Source organism: Podarcis melisellensis, assembly GCF_964234715.1.
Source record: "Podarcis melisellensis genome assembly, chromosome: Z".
In the NCBI taxonomy this organism is placed as follows: domain Eukaryota; kingdom Metazoa; phylum Chordata; class Lepidosauria; order Squamata; family Lacertidae; genus Podarcis; species Podarcis melisellensis.
The window spans coordinates 49,490,015-49,508,656 of NC_138547.1; the positions used below are offsets into that span (position 1 = coordinate 49,490,015).

General features: G+C 43.7%; 1 protein-coding gene across 1 annotated transcript in view; it reads right to left on the minus strand.

The window, feature by feature from the left end:
• Positions 1-2,985: 2,985 nt before the first annotated feature.
• Positions 2,986-18,642, minus strand: part of SLC9A6 (solute carrier family 9 member A6) — a 49,576-nt gene continuing 33,919 nt past the window's right edge. Inside the window, exons 12-16 of the mRNA XM_081896944.1 lie at positions 13,389-13,542; positions 11,039-11,069; positions 9,778-9,857; positions 7,456-7,561; positions 2,986-6,200 (exon numbers count right to left, since the gene is read on the minus strand). Of these exons, the coding sequence (XP_081753070.1) occupies positions 5,928-6,200; positions 7,456-7,561; positions 9,778-9,857; positions 11,039-11,069; positions 13,389-13,542 (644 nt within the window). The 3' untranslated portion in view covers positions 2,986-5,927. The remainder of the gene's footprint in view (positions 6,201-7,455; positions 7,562-9,777; positions 9,858-11,038; positions 11,070-13,388; positions 13,543-18,642) is intronic.

Genomic DNA, 18,642 nt, shown 5'->3' on the forward strand with positions numbered 1-18,642 from the left:
CTCCGGGGGCTGCAGCATGTTAAGACTGCAATTCCCATTAGCCTTGACCACTGATCCCGCTCGCTAGGGATCATGGGAGCTGTAGGCCAAAAACATCGGGGGGGCTGAGGTTGAGGAAGCCTGATCTAGAACATGTGAATGGCTCAAGCCATTGACATGATTGCTCCTGCTTGGACAGCCTGCCTGGCTCCCGGGTATACTGCAGAGCTTAGGGCAAGGAAATGAGCTGGGAGACAGCTTCAATTATGAGCGTAGCCAGGATTTTTTTGGGAGGGGCCGGCAGTGGTATAGCTAGCCGCTCGGGTGCCTGGTGCGGGGGAGTGTCCTGCAGTTGGGGGTGGGGTGATCTGCCCGTGAGGTCGGGACAAGCCTCGCCAAAGCTTGGAGCCTCTCCGCCGCCCCCCCCCAGCTGTAGGGCGGCTGAGGGAGAGGCAGATGCAAGTCCCACGCTGCTGTTTCAGGCAGTGCAGAACCTGCAGGCGCCTAAGCCACCATGTCACTCCTAAAGTTTCGTGTCCCCTTTTAAAAAAAACAAAACTCATTTTGTCACACACACCCCAGTGAATACACCAAGGGCGGGGCGCGCCCCCTTCCTCCGCCACAGGGGGGCAGAGCCTCAATTAGCTATTTTTATTGCTGGGTGGGCTGGCGCTCCCTACCCACCCAAAGGTTCCATGCAAGTGGAGAAAAACTCCAGTTGAATGCAGTTGAGCACTGATGCAGGCGGCCTACTTTGCTGCCTCCACTGCATCCCAGTTGGGCCACCCAGAAGAGCTTCTCCAGATGGTGCAGAACCTTTTAGCCTGGCCCAAAGAAGGTGGTGGGGCCCACAATACCGCACTGTGACTTGTCTGCAAAGCTCTTTGAGGATAAAATTGCTTGCACCCACTGAGACCTTGACTGCTGTTACAGCAGATGAATCTCAAGGTGTCTAGCCCTGCTGTGTTGGATGAGTTATGGTTCGTAAGGCTCAAGGATGTGGACAAGGTGCTTGGATCAGTCAGGGTGAATACTTGTTGTTTTTTGTATTTTGGTTAAAAGATAAAATACTACGTATAATAAAATGAAGAATTCCATTGATAGCAAGATCAAGGTTTGGGACAAGTACTCTTTTGTGATAAAACCCTAGCAAAGATTTAAAATCATCAAATATGCAAAATAAGTGTGGAATTATAAGTTGTTACGAGGAACACAAAGAGACACAAAATCCAAAGAAACAAACTTATTTTTTATAGACCCATGATTCTTTTTTCCTTTCACAGTGCAGGGAACAATCAAAGATTTAGTCATCATAAACCAAAAAAGGTGCAATTATGCTTCAGAATATAATTACAAGAACACCACAACTATAGCAGTTAATAGTACCATGAAATTCCAACAGACAATTCCAATAGTAAGTAGAATATACCAGAACTTGACATACAGTGTCATCTGATGCAGAAAAATGTGTCCATTCTGTTCAGAGAAAAGACAGCTCCAAAGGAAGGGGTTTCTTAATCCTTTTATCAAGGATTATGCTCCTGTGTCACCAGACATGGCCTATCAGGGTCCACACCTGGACCTGGGAGGTAATAAGTTCCCACAGCTGTATTCGAGGTCATTAAGGATGGGGGAAGAGTGCAAAGACCCCCTGGAGATATTAAGCACAAATAATGTTCTACGTTAACATCAAATAAATTAGTCAATACAAAATATTAGGAGTTATTTCTGGCAAATCATGGTTGAACCTTGGGCAATTTCAGTATATGTCTTTAATCAGTTCTGTTAAAAGGTTCTCTTTATTATTCACATGCAATAAAATCTGGGACCAAAACAATCATCCTGACGAAAACAGAATATTCATCTAATAAGCATCAGAAATCTGGAACTTGCAGCAGCCTGTTGACATAAACATGCCAAGCAGCTAAATGTATGAAACAAAGATGGGGAGCTTACTACTACATAAGGAGAGAGATTGTTTTTTTAAAATGGTATTTCATTTTAGCAGAGATGCTCAGTCTGGGCAAAGGGAAATCGAGGGCAGGGGATCCTGGCCAGCACAGCAACCCACAAAATTTATGTGGATGACTATAAATCCTTAATTCATAACTAAGATACAGAAGCAATGCTGGCAGCTGATCCTCTCACCCATAAATTATGTACATTCAATTGCCACCATTTTGGAAAGTGAGACTGAAATATGTCTCCTCTGGAGCATGACAGGGATAATATCTGTGCCTGCTGTTCATGCCCCACTTTGAGCATGAATACATCACTTGTGCCAGGGAACCTATATTCTTCCCAAGTGCCCACTTCAACAATGACAACTTGCAACTTTGATCCCACCTTACAGGGTTATGGGAACTTTCCATGACTGCTATTGACAACAAAGAGGGAACATTTTTCTACCCTTTTCTGCAAAAGGGAGGAAGACTTTGGCTATTGAATGCACTTCATCCTTCTATTCCCAGCGAGACAGTAAAGAATGACGGGACGCTATATTGGAAAGAGGGTGCATGGGCCCTAACCTCCAAAGCAAGACACAGAACAGTGAATTGGGTAAGATCCAAAGAATAAAACTTGCTACTCCAGAAATGTTAGAAAGAAGTATGCAAGCTTTAATACCACGAGAGATAAAATGTATTCAAATAAAATAAAGGGATTAATAAATAATATATCCAATTGATGCTTGATCAACCAACTCTTGTGACAAACAATTGTGCCAAGACCAAAATGTGTTCCAAGCATGTGGGACTTCCTCAGTGATCCAAAACATTTCTCCATATGATTTGTCACAGTAAATCTAGTCTGTCTGGATGATCTGCATTTGATCTTATGCATCATTTGTTGCTTCTCATATCTGGATCTATCATTTTATTTATTATTTATTATTGTATTTAAACATCTATATTAATCAACAACAACAACAACAATTGTATTGTTTACACCCTGCCTATCTGGCTGGGTTTACTTATTGAATACGGTTTATTTATCGTGGCACTGATAAACATTTTAGTGTTTCACTTTACTGGATTCAGCTGCATCAAGATCTCACTGAATCTGCTACTGGTAGCCCCTCTCCGGCTCTCCTGTATTGAGAGGGGACTGGCACAGACACAGCATTGCAACGCTGTGACATGGGCTACTTTCTGCAATGGGAAGACAGAAAAGGGAGGCGGCCAATGCGAGCCTAAGAATTATTTCCCTCTGGTATTACCTACAAAAAAAGTTCATCAGAACAAGGTCCATGGGGGCACCAAGGGGCACAGGCACTCTCCCTGTTCAGGTGAGGAGTGCAGTGACACCCTGTGGACTAGAAGCGGATTTGTCAAAGGAAGTTTGTTTCACAACATTCCACAGTATCAGATGGGGATATTTTTGTCAATATGATTACTGGTTATATCAGTTTACAAAATATTTAATAAGAGGGGGATAAAGAGGTCATTGACTCTTGTTTGGAAAAGCCTTAAACAAAGGAAATCATTAATGTGCAGGTGATGTAAAAATCTCAACTCATGAACATTTTCCCTATTACTGTTTTAACATCAAACTTTTAAGATACAGACATCATATAAAAACACACACACACACACACACACACACACTTCATGGAATTCCTGCATAGCGGGGGGGGGGGGGAGGATGTATCAGTACTCAACAACGAATTCCTATGATAACAATGGAAACCGGCATTTATTAACTTGTTAGGTGCAGTGGAGGTCCTACTTCTCTTGTGCAAGCTGGAGGAGAAGAAGAAAAACATGAATTTCCCTTCGTTTCAATAGGGCTTGCATGAACAACCTCTATGGCTGGCTGCAGCCAGAATGTTCAATCTTAAAAGAAAGGACATAAATAACAAGGAACTGCATGGAAGCATACTTAAGGCATGACATTCAGACCTGAGAACATAAAAAAAAGTTTGAAAAGAAAGAGAGAGAAGTTATCTTGGTTTCTTGTCTGTATTGTAAGAACTCCACCTCCTGCTTCCTGCTTAGCGCTGGAAAATATGGGAACCATCACCCACTGATGAAAGTCAAAGGCCCCCAATTCTTATAAATACAAGAAGTCCGGCTGGCACCGCTAAGAAGCCAAGCTCTCTTGCAGGTGTGAAGATGTGCTACACTCTCCCTCCTGGAGATAGTCCAGGCTGCTTCTCCCTCTCCTGCTGCAACTGCCTTTCTTCCATAAACCTTGTGCTATGGGGCACGTCCACCACATAGGGGTCTGACTCCCCACACCTTTCCCAACATCCTGCTGCAACCGAGTTAGGGAATCTACTGCCTTTAGAGGGTGGCTTTGCTTCTCTCCAGCTTCTCGCTCTCTTTTCTTTGTACTGTTGTTAAATGGAATGATGTTCAAACAAATCAAAACCGGATTCTCTTCTTTTTTCAGGGTCCTCACAATTTTGTGTTAGCAGAGCAAAAAGTTTGTACAGCCCTATAGTGCTTTGAGAAAAGGGACAGAAATAAGAACTGTACATTGAAAGGTTTTATATGGCAACTGTTTTCTCTGAAGAAAACATGGCATTCAGAAATCCTGGCTTCCCAAAAACACCCACTGCACCAAGTAAAAAAAATAAATCAAAAGGATTAATAAAAAAATATCATGGCAGGATGAGGCTGAATACACCAAGTGCAATATCAGCGAGTTGTTCAGTGCTCTTCCTTAGGCAAAACAAAACAAAACAAAAACATGTAAATAATCTATGGCAGCTCACAAATATATTACTCATTTAACATGAAAGAGACACAAGAACAAAAACCAAAGGTTGTAGTTTTTTTATAGTCACATAAGCATGCAAAGAAGTGACCAAACCAAAGTGCAACTATACAGGATGGATGGACAGACAACTCCCTTTCGGTACTACCTAAACTGCCACTTTTGAAAACCCACACCTAAGAGTCTTAAACCTCTGCATGTCCTGTTCACACAGCTGAACTCCATGATATGGTGTGGAACTGGTCTTCTTGGCAGCTATGCAGCAAGAAGAAAATTTTGACATAGCTGAAAGGCACAGCCACTCAATTGCAAGTTTAGAAAGGGAGCCAGCAATGGCTTCGTATGGCTGTTAATTGATCTAGAAACACTACTTCTCTATGTGAAAAACCAAACTTTGCCCACTTTGACTGCTTCATAACTCAGAACCTGCCCCTGGCCCTATGGAATAAGGCATGAGAGAAATTTAAACACAAAAAGAAAACAAACACCCACCTTCAATCCAAGCACAAATCTTAAAGAACTTGCTTTTATGAATCATCTCGAGCCTTATTATGAAAAGCACATGTTGCAACTGGAAGACAGATGCAAGCGGCTCCTGTCAACAAGCCACTGACCATTTGCTCCTTGACCGTTTCATCCAAGCACTCTATTACGATCACAGCTTCTTATCGGCTGGTGGCAGGTTTAGCATGCAGGCCATCATAATATCAAGGTCTGTTCTAACAAATCCTATAGCAATGCTACAGAGAGGAAATTTCAAGTCTCCAGACCTGCCATCCACTAAAGGAAGGCAGCCAAAACCACCTGCTCACTACCTGAGATGGACGTGGCAAAACGCAACCCAAGATGCCGCCACCACCACCACTACCTCCTTCCTACTCTCAGGTAAGTGATGGGAAATTGCAAAAGAAAAGCAGACTATTTGACACAAGTTGGGAGGGAAGATCTTGGCAGCAGTCCCCCCTTTCCCCTTCATAAAGGATATTTGTTCTAAAACAGTTCCACTGCTACACAGTATAGTCCATGAGTTTAACTTATGAAAATTAAGAGTCGCTCTTCACAAGTTGTCTCATATGGGTAGTTATATTCTCCTAACACCATATAAATAAGTAATATTTATACAGCTTAGACATTCTGAGACATGCAGTAGTTTTTTGTTGTAGGTAGTACATTTTTCTTCATGATCGTATGTGGGGGGGTTTTACTGATCACCTTGTTACCAGCAGATCTCATGCCGGCCCATGTCTGGCATTGTCTACTACATTTGAGGGTGGCTCTGAATCATCCATGGGGAGAACGAGGCGTGTGCCCCTTATCACAAGTTCGTGGTCCCCAAACCCAAGCTCCTGGTCCAGGGTGTCCTCGGAACCGTTTCCCGCCGCCCTTCGAGATGCGCCAGATGTCAAAGAATCTGTGTTCACGGTGGAATCCCCGTAGGTCAAACTGATGTCTCCGTCATTCAAAATAAGGTCTGAATCATCGTCTTTCAGCTGCTCTTGATTCTGAGTAAAAGAAAAGAGCTATTTTACCAAGCACCTAATATGCTGAATTAATATCTATTCCTGCTGTCCAAGATGTCTGACTGGCATAATAAAATTGGAAAGTTTTTATTTTATGACTGCAATTTTCTACAAGATGCCCATGTCCCAAGCAAGATATGAAGGTTTCACAACCTAGGCATGTTCCACGAGATTCAGATCCAGGACAATTGGGTCCTAACCCCACCGGAGTAGTCATCATTTCTCCCCTGCCTCACTTATACCTGTAAAATGGGGCTAAATACCTGCTCCACAAGAATATTGCTTAAAAATTAAGTCCATCTGCATTCATAAAACACCACAGAATTTATCTTCTTTGACTCCCATAGTATTTAACAATTTTACAGAGGCAAACAGGTCTCCCAAAGGCCATTACCAAAATCAAACTGCCAAGTTCAGAAGTATCAGATGCTTAGGAATGCCAATAAAGGGTGGTCTATTGGGAACATGATGAAGGTATGGATGGACTTTGACTGACCAAGCAACATTTACTGTATTTTTCCATGTATAACACCCCCATGTATAAGACACCCCCTATTTGGGGGGACAAAAAATTAAGAAACTGGGGGGGATTGCCCAGAGTTGTTGAACTTTTTTTGGGGGGGTGGCCCAGATTTTTTGGGGAATAACAAAAATCACTCACCCGCCAGACCGACAGTGCTGCTCACACGCATCAACAAAGCAAACTATCCTCTGTCCCCTTGCTGTCAAAAGCAGTAAATTGCCTGCCCAACTGCTGCAGCGACAGAAAATCAACACCAGCCCTTCCTGCAGCCACCAATAGCAATCTCCGACTCGTGGCAGCAACCAATCCCATGTCCCCACAATGCACTACCCATGTATAAGATGACCCCAAATTTTGAACAAGATTTTTGAATAAAAAACCATAGTCTTATACATGGAAAAGTATGGTATGTGGCTTTCTGCTGCATTATGTTAGCAGTGGATTATCTTGAAATGTTGCTATATATATGTTTATTGCACTTTTCTGATGCTGTTTGGAGCTGCTCTGAGCACGATTTTGAGCAAGAAAGTGGCATATGATAGATAAAGACAGAAGCTAGTCTGATTTGGAAACTGAAAAGCAATCACAGCACTTGGTGGAAAAAGCTGCTCCAAGAATATAGTAACTGTTTTGCACAGCCAAACCTCAGCAGCTGCGGAAACACAACATACACAGAAAGTATTCCATGGTCCTTCTGGGAGGTTCTGCACGTACCTCATAAGCCTGAGGGCTGGTCAGGCACCTGGCAATGGGGCCGCAGCAGCTTGGGAGCGTTGTCGTTAGAGGAGGACCACTGTGCGTCAGGAGGGGCTTCAGGTAACTGAAGGGGGCGTTATTAAGGCACAAAACACTTCAATGAGAGCACTTCATGGGTTTTTTATATAGCAACAACAACAAAAACAATTTATTATTTATACTCTGGGTGGCTTCCAACAAAAGATTAAAAACAGATTAAAACATCAGTTATTAAAAGCTTCCCTAAACAGGGCTTCCTTCAGATGTCTTCTAAATTTCTGATACAGTAGTTGTTTATTTCTTGGACATCTGGTGGGAGGGCGTTCCACAGGGCAGGAACCACCACCGAGAAGGCCCTCTGCCTGGTTCCCTGCATAACTTGGCTTCTAGCAGCGAGGGAACCGCCAGAAGGCCCTCGGAGCTGGACCTCAGTGTCCGGGTTGAAGGATGGGGGTGGAGACGTTCCTTCAGATATACTGGACCGAGGCTGTTTAGGGCTTTAAAGGTCAGCCCCAACACTTTGAATTGTGCTCGGAAACGTACTGGGAGCCAATGAAGATCTCTCAGAACCGGTGTTATGTGGTCTTGGTGGCCACTCCCAGTCACCAGTCTGGCTGCCGCATTCTGGATTAGTTGTAGTTTCTGGGTCACCTTCAAAGGTAGCCCCACATAGAGTGCATTGCAGTAGTCCAAGCGAGGGGTAACCAGAGCATGCACCATCCTGGCTAGACAGTCTGCGGGCAGGGAGGGTTTCATCCTGCGTCCCAGATGGAGCTGCCCTGGACACAGAATGGACCAGAATGGGCCTCTATGGGTCCAAAATGACCTCCAGGCTGCGCAGCTAGTTCTTCAGGGGCACAGCTGCCCAATTCAGGAGCAGGGAGTCTACCACACCCACCTGCCCGCCCACAACAGGACTTAGTCTTGTCAGGATTCAACCTCAATCTGTTAGCCGCCATCCATCCCCCAACCGTCTCCAGGCACTCACACAGGACCTTCGCTGAAGCCAAGGATATTAACGAAAACCTATTAAATCCCACTGCATGCATTCACCAAGAGATGCATGCAACATAATCATGAAAATATACAGTAAAATCATTTTAAAATGATTGTTTTTAAAAAGTAGTAAAATATAATGCAAGTGACTGTTAAAAAAAAAAGCTTAACAACAGTGAGGCTCAAAAATATGATATATGATAAGTGGCAGCAATTGAATGTGGTATTGTACATAAAAAGCCCTGTGTAAAAATGCCTTGTGTTTTTCCAACAGGGAAGACACAGAGAGGGAGCCGGGTGAGTTTCAAGTAGGAATTCGTTCCAGAGTTGCCCTTATTCGTGTTCAGCTCATGCCCACAGATGGCACTAAGGTCTTACTTTCCAGGCCAACTTCTTCACAAAAGCAACACACAAGCAAGTGGTTCTGATGGGCAACGTCTGGCTAACTGGCTACCCAGGATCAGAGCAAAGTAATTTTATCAAGCCTTTAGTAGTCCTACCTAATTGTTCACTAAGTGGTGGTAAAAAGTTTCATCCAGTTTCACTTTCTGAAAACTGGTTTTCCAATGCCCCAAGAAAGCGGGGGGGGGGCTCTCTGCTCCTGTCGGGGCACTTCAGTAATAGGTTGTTTTTGTTCCACAACCTAGAAACATTCGCTGCTGAGTGGTATGAGTTTTATACTAGAGCCACTGGGATCCATGGCACATATCTGTCAACTACCCACGACATCCTTTGTTGGGGGGCCATGCTCTCCTGTGAGCTTGAGATTGCAGGGCCCAAAAGTGCATGTTTGGGGGGCACCATGCTCTCGAGCAGGTCATGTGACTAGTCTGGCATGGATGGTTTGGCACTAGGACAAGCTGGAAGGTACGGTGGCTCCATTCACATAACAAAAACTGCTACAGAGATACCAGCATTTTCAAAAGCAGGGGGTCCATGGCTTGGCTTTTGAAAAACTGTGGGTCTGCAGTACCTAGCAAATTGGGAACCACATTTCTAGGGGGCAGCCTGTGTGACAAACTATACCTTTGGAAAACATCCACACCTCCAGAGGCTAAAAGAGCTGGCTGACTCTTTCAGTAACTGAAAATATGGCAGATTTATCACTCTGGCTCTTGACTGCCAGGCAATTGGCTTTATGAAAGACGAGGATCCACAGCTGAGCAGAAGAGACTTTTCAGAGAGGAGAAGCTCTCTTTCCCCATCATGGACAGAGGCAGATATTGGCCTCCTAGTACAAAGGCCAAGACGTAAGAGGAGGAGGAGAAAGAAGGAGAACCGGTTTTTTTTTTCTCTTAAGGATACTTATGGTCGAAGTTGTACCACAGCCGGAATAACCAAGCGCTCTCTGCTTTGGTACTTCTCCTTTCATTTTCTGGCACTCCCTGAAACAAATCAATGAGGCACAATTACAGTACTTTGGTTGACAAGAATCACACTCCAAACAAGGCATTTGGCAAGGAAAAGAAACTTTTCTGCCTGTGATAGCCTGGCAAAGCATTGGTGTCAGAGGCTTGCAAGCATTTTCAGTGACGTGAACCACAAACAGAAGCTTCCCTTTTCCTGCCATCCCCTCTTTCACTGGAAGGCCATGCTGAATTCTGTCCTAATTTCTGGCTGATTGACATGTCCTGGGTTCCAGCAAGTCAAGGCACTGAAATGGTGCTTTCATGCAGTGTTAGAAACTGAGATATGAAAGCTAGGAGCTAAATGGCACCTTAAACCTAGGTTATGGGCGCTGCAACTGAGTGTCTAGGCATGCTTTTTTATAACAAGAATACAAAGCTGAAAATGAATGAACTGCACCTAAAATCTTATGTTCATTTTTCACATGGTCCAGTCCTTCCCCCGCCCACCCCCCTAATATTATTAAGAGGGTCTCTTCTCTATTCTTCAGAGAGTGGCTGGAAGTGGGGAGGCAGAAAAAGGTCCTCCTTTCCTTCCATTCTGCAGTTTTAATCTGAAATCTCAGGTGCAAAGCTCAGAAACTGCTCATGCTAATGAAATTCCCTGTCACAAAATGCGCCTGGAACAGTGGGAGTTTCAAAAGCTGCTTCCACCTACTCTTTCATGTGACTGGGGGCAGGCAAGGAAAAGCAGGGCCCACAGAGCAAGGAGAGTTGGCTTTGCTCTTCCTCTTCTTCATGTTGGCCCTTGGTCCCGAAACGGCACCAATCCTTCCCAGAAGCTTCTGGCTCAAATTCTGCACAGCTAGTCTCTAGTCTTGGGTTTGCATGCCGGTGCTTGTAATCTGCATGGGAGAACCAACAGACCCTCCCCATCTGCTTGGGACTGGTTTCCTCTGCCCATAATTATTCCCCTGGTGTGTTATTTCAGAAGATACGCTTGCAACAGAGTTCAAGTATTTACTCAGCTTCGAGGTGCCTTGAAAGCAGTCACTACTCTGCAAGGCTGCTGCAGAAACAGAACGGTAAACCGTTTTGCATACATAAATAAAAAATGTTTATGTGAGGAAATTAACCAACATGCCACCACAACAAATGTGAGGATATCCACCATGGACACCCCTGTGTTAGAGGCAGAGAAAAAGAGCACAGCCACCTACCACGTTTTCCTGATCTGCATCCACACCAACCCTGCAGAGAAGAGGAAACAATTACTCAAGTTCTCCTGTGGGCTTCATCTACTAGGCCTCTCTCTCACTGTCCACATGTGGGCTTAAAAGCTAAAAACACAAGCCCACAGGGCTTGCCCTTGGCAGGAAGGGTGCATGGTAGAAAGAAAGAAAGAAAGAAAGAAAGAAAGAAAGAAAGAAAGGAAGGAAGGAAAGAAAGAAAGAAAGAAAGAAAGAAAGAAAGAAAGAAAGAAAGAAAGAAAGAAAGAAAGAAAGAAAGAAAGAAACCACCTTTTTTCCCTCACACAAAAATCAAACTACTGTTTTAAAAAATTAAATTAAATTATGAAATGTCCATAACAAATTACACCTGCCTGCTCCAGAGTCCTTTTAAAGGTTTTCATGTTGCTGTGGACCACCCTAACGTTTTGCAGGAGGGAGGCATGGAATAACTTAGTAAATGAAGCCCCACTAAGTTCAACAGGACTTACTCCCTGCTAGGCTATGTACGTCAAGCCCTGCAGTCTTGGATTTTTAAGCTAATCCAACTGTATCTGGCCACTGATTTTATCCTTCTCATTAAGTCATGTGACCAAGGAGACCCCCAGCAACCAAGAGGAGACATTTCACAAGCACACTTTCCCCATCATTCAGTTCCTGCTTAACACTCTTTCTCACATCAGAAAGACGGACCCTCAGATTCCATTGTTATGAAGTGGGGAAATGTGGAGCAAAGGGTTTCTCTCCCTTCGCTGGCTTCCTGGTTTTCACCCCCACAAATGATTACAGGCTGTAGAGGCACAGTTGCTTCTCAAGGACAAACATGCACACCTGAACTATGTTTACTGAGATGAAAAGTCTCTGATAGGATTTGAAAATAAAGGCTAATAATTATGTGGTCCATTCAGTAAGAACCATTTTATCAGTTCTAGATTTCTCGTTCTATGTGACCCACCTGGCTATAAACACTGTTACAAGTGTCTGAAAAAAGTTCTTCATCTGGAATCTCAGCACCATTTTAATAAACTGCAACTATTTGTTATGCCACTTATTAATGAATTGTGGCATTTATTATTTCTTCCAAAACGAAACGTGAGCACCCAGCGCTTGGGCAGCAAAATGTGGCCACCTATAGACAAGATAAGGGTTTCTCCACACATGAGATCTCACCAGGTATCCCCCCAAAAAGGGAAGGAAAAAGCTGTAAATGAAATAATTGAAAAGCAACATAAGAACTCATGCTTAGAGGCCTCAGGGACCCATAGTAGAGGTTTGATGGGTGGGAGTAGAGGTTTGATGGGTGGGAGGCAGGGAAAGTGAGCGGGGGAGAGTGGGCATTTACCTGCTCAAGCCTGTGATAACTGAACCAGCTGGATGACAAGCTGCACAGCAGGTTTCCTTTTTTCCCCTTTTCCCTTTTTTAATTTATTTCTTATAGTATTACATTCAACAAAAAGAACATCTTTTAACATTTCTTACATTCTGTTTCTTACATACATATACAGTCAAACCTCGTTCTGCGTCTGCCTCCTCTTGCATCGGCTTCAGCAAACATCTGCAGCAAACCCGGAAGTACTGGAACGGGGTACTTCTGGGTTCGCCACTCGTGCATGCGCAGAGGCGCTAAATCGTGCATGCGCAGACGCAGAGCTTTGATGTGCGTCATTTTCAGGTTGTGGCGGGGCCTCTGGAATGGATTCCTGCCGTAACCCCAGGTTTCACTGCATCACTGTACGTTTTCCCCCTTTATATCCCTGTGACTTCCCTCCCCCCATGCTTAGCATTATTTAGTTAATTTTATATTATTTTAATATTGTGTTAAAGCAATATACTTTATATAAAAACCCATATAATCTGTCCCAACTTTTATCCTAACTTTGCGAACATCAGTCTAAGCATATCAGTAAGTTTCTTTTGGAACAATGTTTTGCCTTATACTCCTCTACACATTCCCATTCTTTCCTCAGTTTTTGATTAAATTGTAATCTGATTGCTGCCATCATTTTGCCCAATTCAATAAATTCACAAAATTTTATTTGCCAATCTGCTACTGATGGGACTATATCTCCCTTCAGGTTTTTTGCCAGTAAAACCCTAGCGGCAGCCGTCGCGTATAGGAATATTATTTTCTTATCATTAGGATGTCTTTTGTTACTATACCTAGAAGGAACACTTCTGGCCTTTTCTCAAATGTTATTTTAAACATATTTTTTAATTCTTCATAAATACTACTCCAGAACTTTTTGATTTTATCAGGTCCCCACCATACACGATACATTGTACAGATCACAGCAAGATTCCTTAGCTAAGGCAACAGCACAAGACTCGAACCGACACTCACCTGATATGAAGGCACGACAGCATAGGAGTGGTGCCACCTCCAAACACCCAGACGGTAAAGAAGACGATGAGAAGTGTTGTACTGAACATCATCTGCCGCGCATAGGTGGCTGTGTCCCGAATGGCCAGCGCAAAAGCCATGGCTCCACGGAGGCCTGGGAAGAAAGGCTCATCAAACCATGTGTGGCCTATGGCCGGGCTCCTAAGAGCCTCTTCCATTTCTGTCCCGGAGTCTGAATGCAGTATGTACATGCAAGAACGTGTGGGCACGCGTGAGTGTATGCGTGTGCGCGGAGACACACACACACACACACACACACACACAAGCTTTTCTACTTTTCACCTTTCGAGTGCAAACCCCAACCCACTTCCCCCAGAAAGCTCTCTTCCATTTCACGTGGTGTTGCAGGAGGGGAGTGCTGCTACTCTTCCAAGCTGCAACTTCCAGCAAAAAAGAATCTTGTAGTGACTTCAAGATGAACACAGTCATTACGGCATAAGCTTTCGTGGACCAGAATCTACAGTATGATCTCAGGGCAGCTGTCTCCCAGCTCCATCTGGGACGCAGGATGAGACCCTACCTGCCCGCTGACTGTCTTATCAGACTGGTGCATGCTCTGGTTATCTCCCGCTTAGACTACTGCAATGCGCTCTACGTGGGGCTCCCGTTGAAGGTGACCCAGAAACTACAACTAATCCAGAATATGGCAGCCAGACTGGTGACTGGGACCACTGAGACCACGTAACACCAGTCCTGAAAGACCTACATTGGCTCTCAGGACGTTTCCGGGCACAATTCAAAGTGTTGATGCTGACCTTGAAAGCCCTAAACAGCCTTGGCCCAGTAGACCTGAAGGAGCGTCTCCATCCCAGATGCTGGGGTTCCTTTCCCAAGGGCCTTCTGGCGGTTCCCTCCCTGTGAGAAGTGAGGTTACAGGGATCCAGGCTGAGGGCCTTCTCGGTGGTGGCGCCCACCCTGTGGAACGCCCTCCCATCAGATGTCAAAGAAATAAACAACTATCTGACATTTAGAAGACATCTGAAGGAAGCCCTGTTTAGGGAAGCTTTTAAAGTTTGATGGACTATTGTATTTCGATATTTTGTTGGAAGCCGCCTAGAGTGCCTGGGGAAGAAATAAATTATTATTATTATTATGGGCGAGGGCTCTCTTCCAGAGGCAGTGCCCATACACCACATTGCTCAAAGCCAAAGGCTGCTGGCTGGCAAGAGGGAAAGCCTGCATGGAGGACCTCCCTGTGCCACCGCTGCCAGAGAAAGAAGAAAGCACAACTTCTTCAGATGCGGGAGGGAGCAGAGGCAGACAGGGAGAGAGGCAGGTAGAAGCAGCAGACAGGTGGGGTTTCTTCTCGCTCTGCCTGCCTGTCCTTCTCCCCTAAGTTGGGAAGGCTGCTGCTGCAAGAGCAAAGTGTGTGTAGTTGCATTTGCACAAGTAACATGTGTGTGAAGAGATTACACTGTATTCTGTAGAGGCACGAGAGAAAGACGTCCAGAGCAAGCTGCACAAGGGCCTAGATCCTGGTCCATGCTAGGACTCTTAATGTGTTAATTAACACCTTCTCCTTCATGCATCATATTCCACCCTGTCTTAAGGCCAGTCCTTAAGAGATGCTTAGATCATCTTTGAGGGAGAATTTCAGCTATCAAAATGAATGTGCTCCCCAAAATGCTGCTTTTATTTCTTTTTTTTAAAAATAATATTTTATTAGATTTTAACAAGAAAAAAGGTTACAGAAACAACAAAAGAAAATAAACACCAGAAAAATACAAAAATTCAACACAAAAACAAGAAGAAAAAGAAAAATCCCTCCTTTCAATTTCTCACCATTCTTTTAGTTATATTCCTGACTTCCTCTCGCCTCCCTCTTTGTATTCCAATTAAAAATTTATTCAGCAAATTCATACCCTCTTATCTTACCCTTAATTATGTATCACCATATAATATTACTTCATATTATCATTTATAATCAAACCATTCTTGCAAATTCTTATTTCACCTTATTACTCAAACCACTTCATTTTTTGCATTAATTTCATTAATTTTATCTTGTCCTTAAATCTCTAAAATTTCTAAATTTAAACCATATTTAACCTTTCTGCTAAAGCCAATTACTTCCTTTCCAACATCTCTTAATATTTCATTAGTATTACACTAATTCCATAAATATAGGTTTATACAAAAAGCATTTCTCATTCTAGGTTTATCCAACGTCCCTTTTCCTGGTTCCGGGTAATGTCAGTCCTTATGTCATTATATCCTCATCAGTCAGGTGTTCTAATATCTGAGGCTCTCAGGTCACTTCCAAGCCCCCTCTGCGAGTTTTCTTGTTTCTGTTTGTAGTTGCATACAACCTTGTTCCCTATTGGGTTCTTTCACATTTTCTTCTCTTTCTCTTTGGAGAGCCAATCACCGGGGAGTTCCGTACAGTAGTATTCTTCATTTCCTTTTATCCAATTGTCCCATTCCCCAGTGTTGCACTCCCCAGTGTTTAGTCTGTAATCCAAAGAGTAATTGTTCCAAAAATGATCTTCCACTTGTTTCACAGTCCCACCAAAGATAAGAATTTTCTTAAGTCCAAAATTTAGCCAGTGTCCTCCAAGTTGCATCTCCCAGTGTTGCAGCTTTTGGTCATGTAGGACTTGAAGTCTCCGTGTCTTTTGAGGTGCATTCACAACCTCTTCCATCTTTCTCTGCCCTTGCACTTGCCCTGTTAAACCAGTTTCCTGGGTAGATTGTTGTGCAGTTTCTGTAACTGCATTTCCCACTGGCACCTCTTTGCTGACTGCAGCTGTTTAATAATCCATCTTTTGATTCATCAGAGACACTTTCTCATCCAGCTGTCGCAGCACATCATATATTTTGTCCAGGGCAGATAAAACTTCCTCTCTAATCATTTCTGTCAAGGTCAGGGAGCTGGTCCCATGGTCTGATTTTCCCAGTTATTATGTTCTCTTTATAAATTGAAACAGACAAACTGGCAGGCTTCCTCTAGGGGGTGTAGTTACTTTTTTGCATCCATTTTTAAAATGTATCCAACAAGGGAAAAAAGTTACTTTCGATTTTCAGATATTTTGTTTCCTTTCAATATAAAACAAACAGGCAGAAAGCAGCATTGGAATTATTATTTTTTTTCTTTTCCAATTCTATCTGTCAATTTTTCTATATTCACATTGTAAGCATCACCGACAGTTTCTTTCCTGTCATTCCGCCCCCAGGTTAGGGACAATGGAGACTTATTTTCTTAACTCACTCTCTGCAGGATTAGAAAGTCAAGTTTTTTTTCCCCTTTCCTCCTGCTGTCTAGGGGGATTTGGTAGCTAAAAGTGCAGGAAATTTCAAGCTGTCAATTTATCCGGCTTTTAGCTTGTAAAATCTTTGCTTTGATCTTTATACAAAGAACGGGAGGCGGACTTCCTGTTTGCACCGTCCCGTCTCGGGTCAAATTCAAAAGTATATTTTTAATCCAAAAGTTTCAATTGTCCTACTCACGGGTTGTTGTTTAAAATCCGAATTGTCACAGGAAAAAGGACAGCGCTCTCCGACATCAGCTGTGCAGTTTCGCTCCGCAGAAGTAGCGATTGACTCTCAGCACCGCGCTAGCCCCCGTCTCACTCCAGAGCCCTTTGTGGGGTTCCTTTGCCAAACGGGGGGGCACGAACGGTGCCCGCCGAGTCCCACGGTCGCAGGCTTCTTTCGCCTGTGGTTTTCGAAAGGGTCCCCACTTCGCTGCAGCGGTAGGACCCGATTTCTGTGGAGCTGTCTCCCTCTGAATCAGAGGGAATCCGCCATTGTCGGAGGCGCCGCCTCCGGAAGTAAAAAATGCTGCTTTTATTTCAACCGATACCGATTATTGACAAACCAAGTTGCCTCAAGGAATGGAAAAGGGGTATTTCTAAATTTGTCAGGGTGGGGGAGCCACAAATTAAACACAAAATTTTGATTGACACAAAAGAAAGAGAATTGGCAACTGAAGATGACAGAATATGCAGAATTAGCAGGTCTAACAAGTAGAATAACAGAACAAGAAGAACAGGTATTTAAAGAGGAGTGGGATCTTTTTGTTGAGTATAATGAAAATAATTGTGCACAGTTAAAAACGCTGGCAGTATTAAAGTAACTCAACAATATAACATATTCTGAATTGATGTAAGATAGGAAAATTAAATTAGATATATTAGAATATGTAGGAATGTTGGATAAGATAAATGAATCCTGGAAGGGGAGGGAGGTATAATGGTATAATAAAAGATGTTTAATTTGAAATGTACAATTTGAAAATTTAATAAAAATTATTAATTTGAAAAAGGTGCATTATCTGTGGGCTGGTGCTTCTCAGGTCCAAAAATTAGGTAAGACAGCTTGTTCTGGCAATCTTCTAGAAGGGAGATGCCTGGAGTCGGGGGGGGGGACTTCCTAGATTCCAAGTTGCCATTGCATGTCTGAGTACAATTCAAAGTATTGGTGCTGACCTTGAAAGCCCTCAATGGCCTTGGCCCAGTAGACCTGAAGGAGCGTCTCCACCCCGGACGCCGGGGTCCCTCTCCTGCAAGAAGCGAGGTTACAGGGAAGCAGGCAGGGGGCCTTATCGGTGGTGGTGCCCACCCTGTGGAACGCCCTCCCACCAGATGTTGATAAGCAACTATCCTACTTTCAAAAGACATCTGAAGGCAGCCCTGTTTAGGGAAGTTTTTCATGTTTCTTGCTGTATTGTGTTTTTAATATTCAATTGGGAGCCGCCCAGAGTGGCTGGGGAAACCCAGCCAGATGGATGGGGTATAAATAATAAATTATTATTATATATTATTATTGCAGGCCCATGTGACAAGGATGCAACCTATGCGGAGCTACAGCTGTTTCTCCAGCTATGGCCATTCTAGGAACAACCTCTGAGCTAGACAGTTGTAGTGTTTGCCTTCCCTTGAAGATGATCCAGTATTTGCAGCTAGTGCATAATGCTGCTCTCTTGCAGTGAGATGGGATCATTTTACACTGAATTTGAAATCACTGCAGGAGAGCAACCAGACCCAGTTCAAAGTATAGGTACCAACAAACCAATTCCAAACAGCTTAGGACCCAAGTGTCTGAAGGAGTGCCTTCTGCAGTACTACCCAAGCCAGGTTTTGACATTTGCAAGAAAGGCCCTGCTGAAGGTTCCCTCGTTGAGCATAGCCCAGTAGGGCTACTATACACAGCAGGGCCTTCTCAGTGGCACCACCACCTTTGCTATGAAATGCCC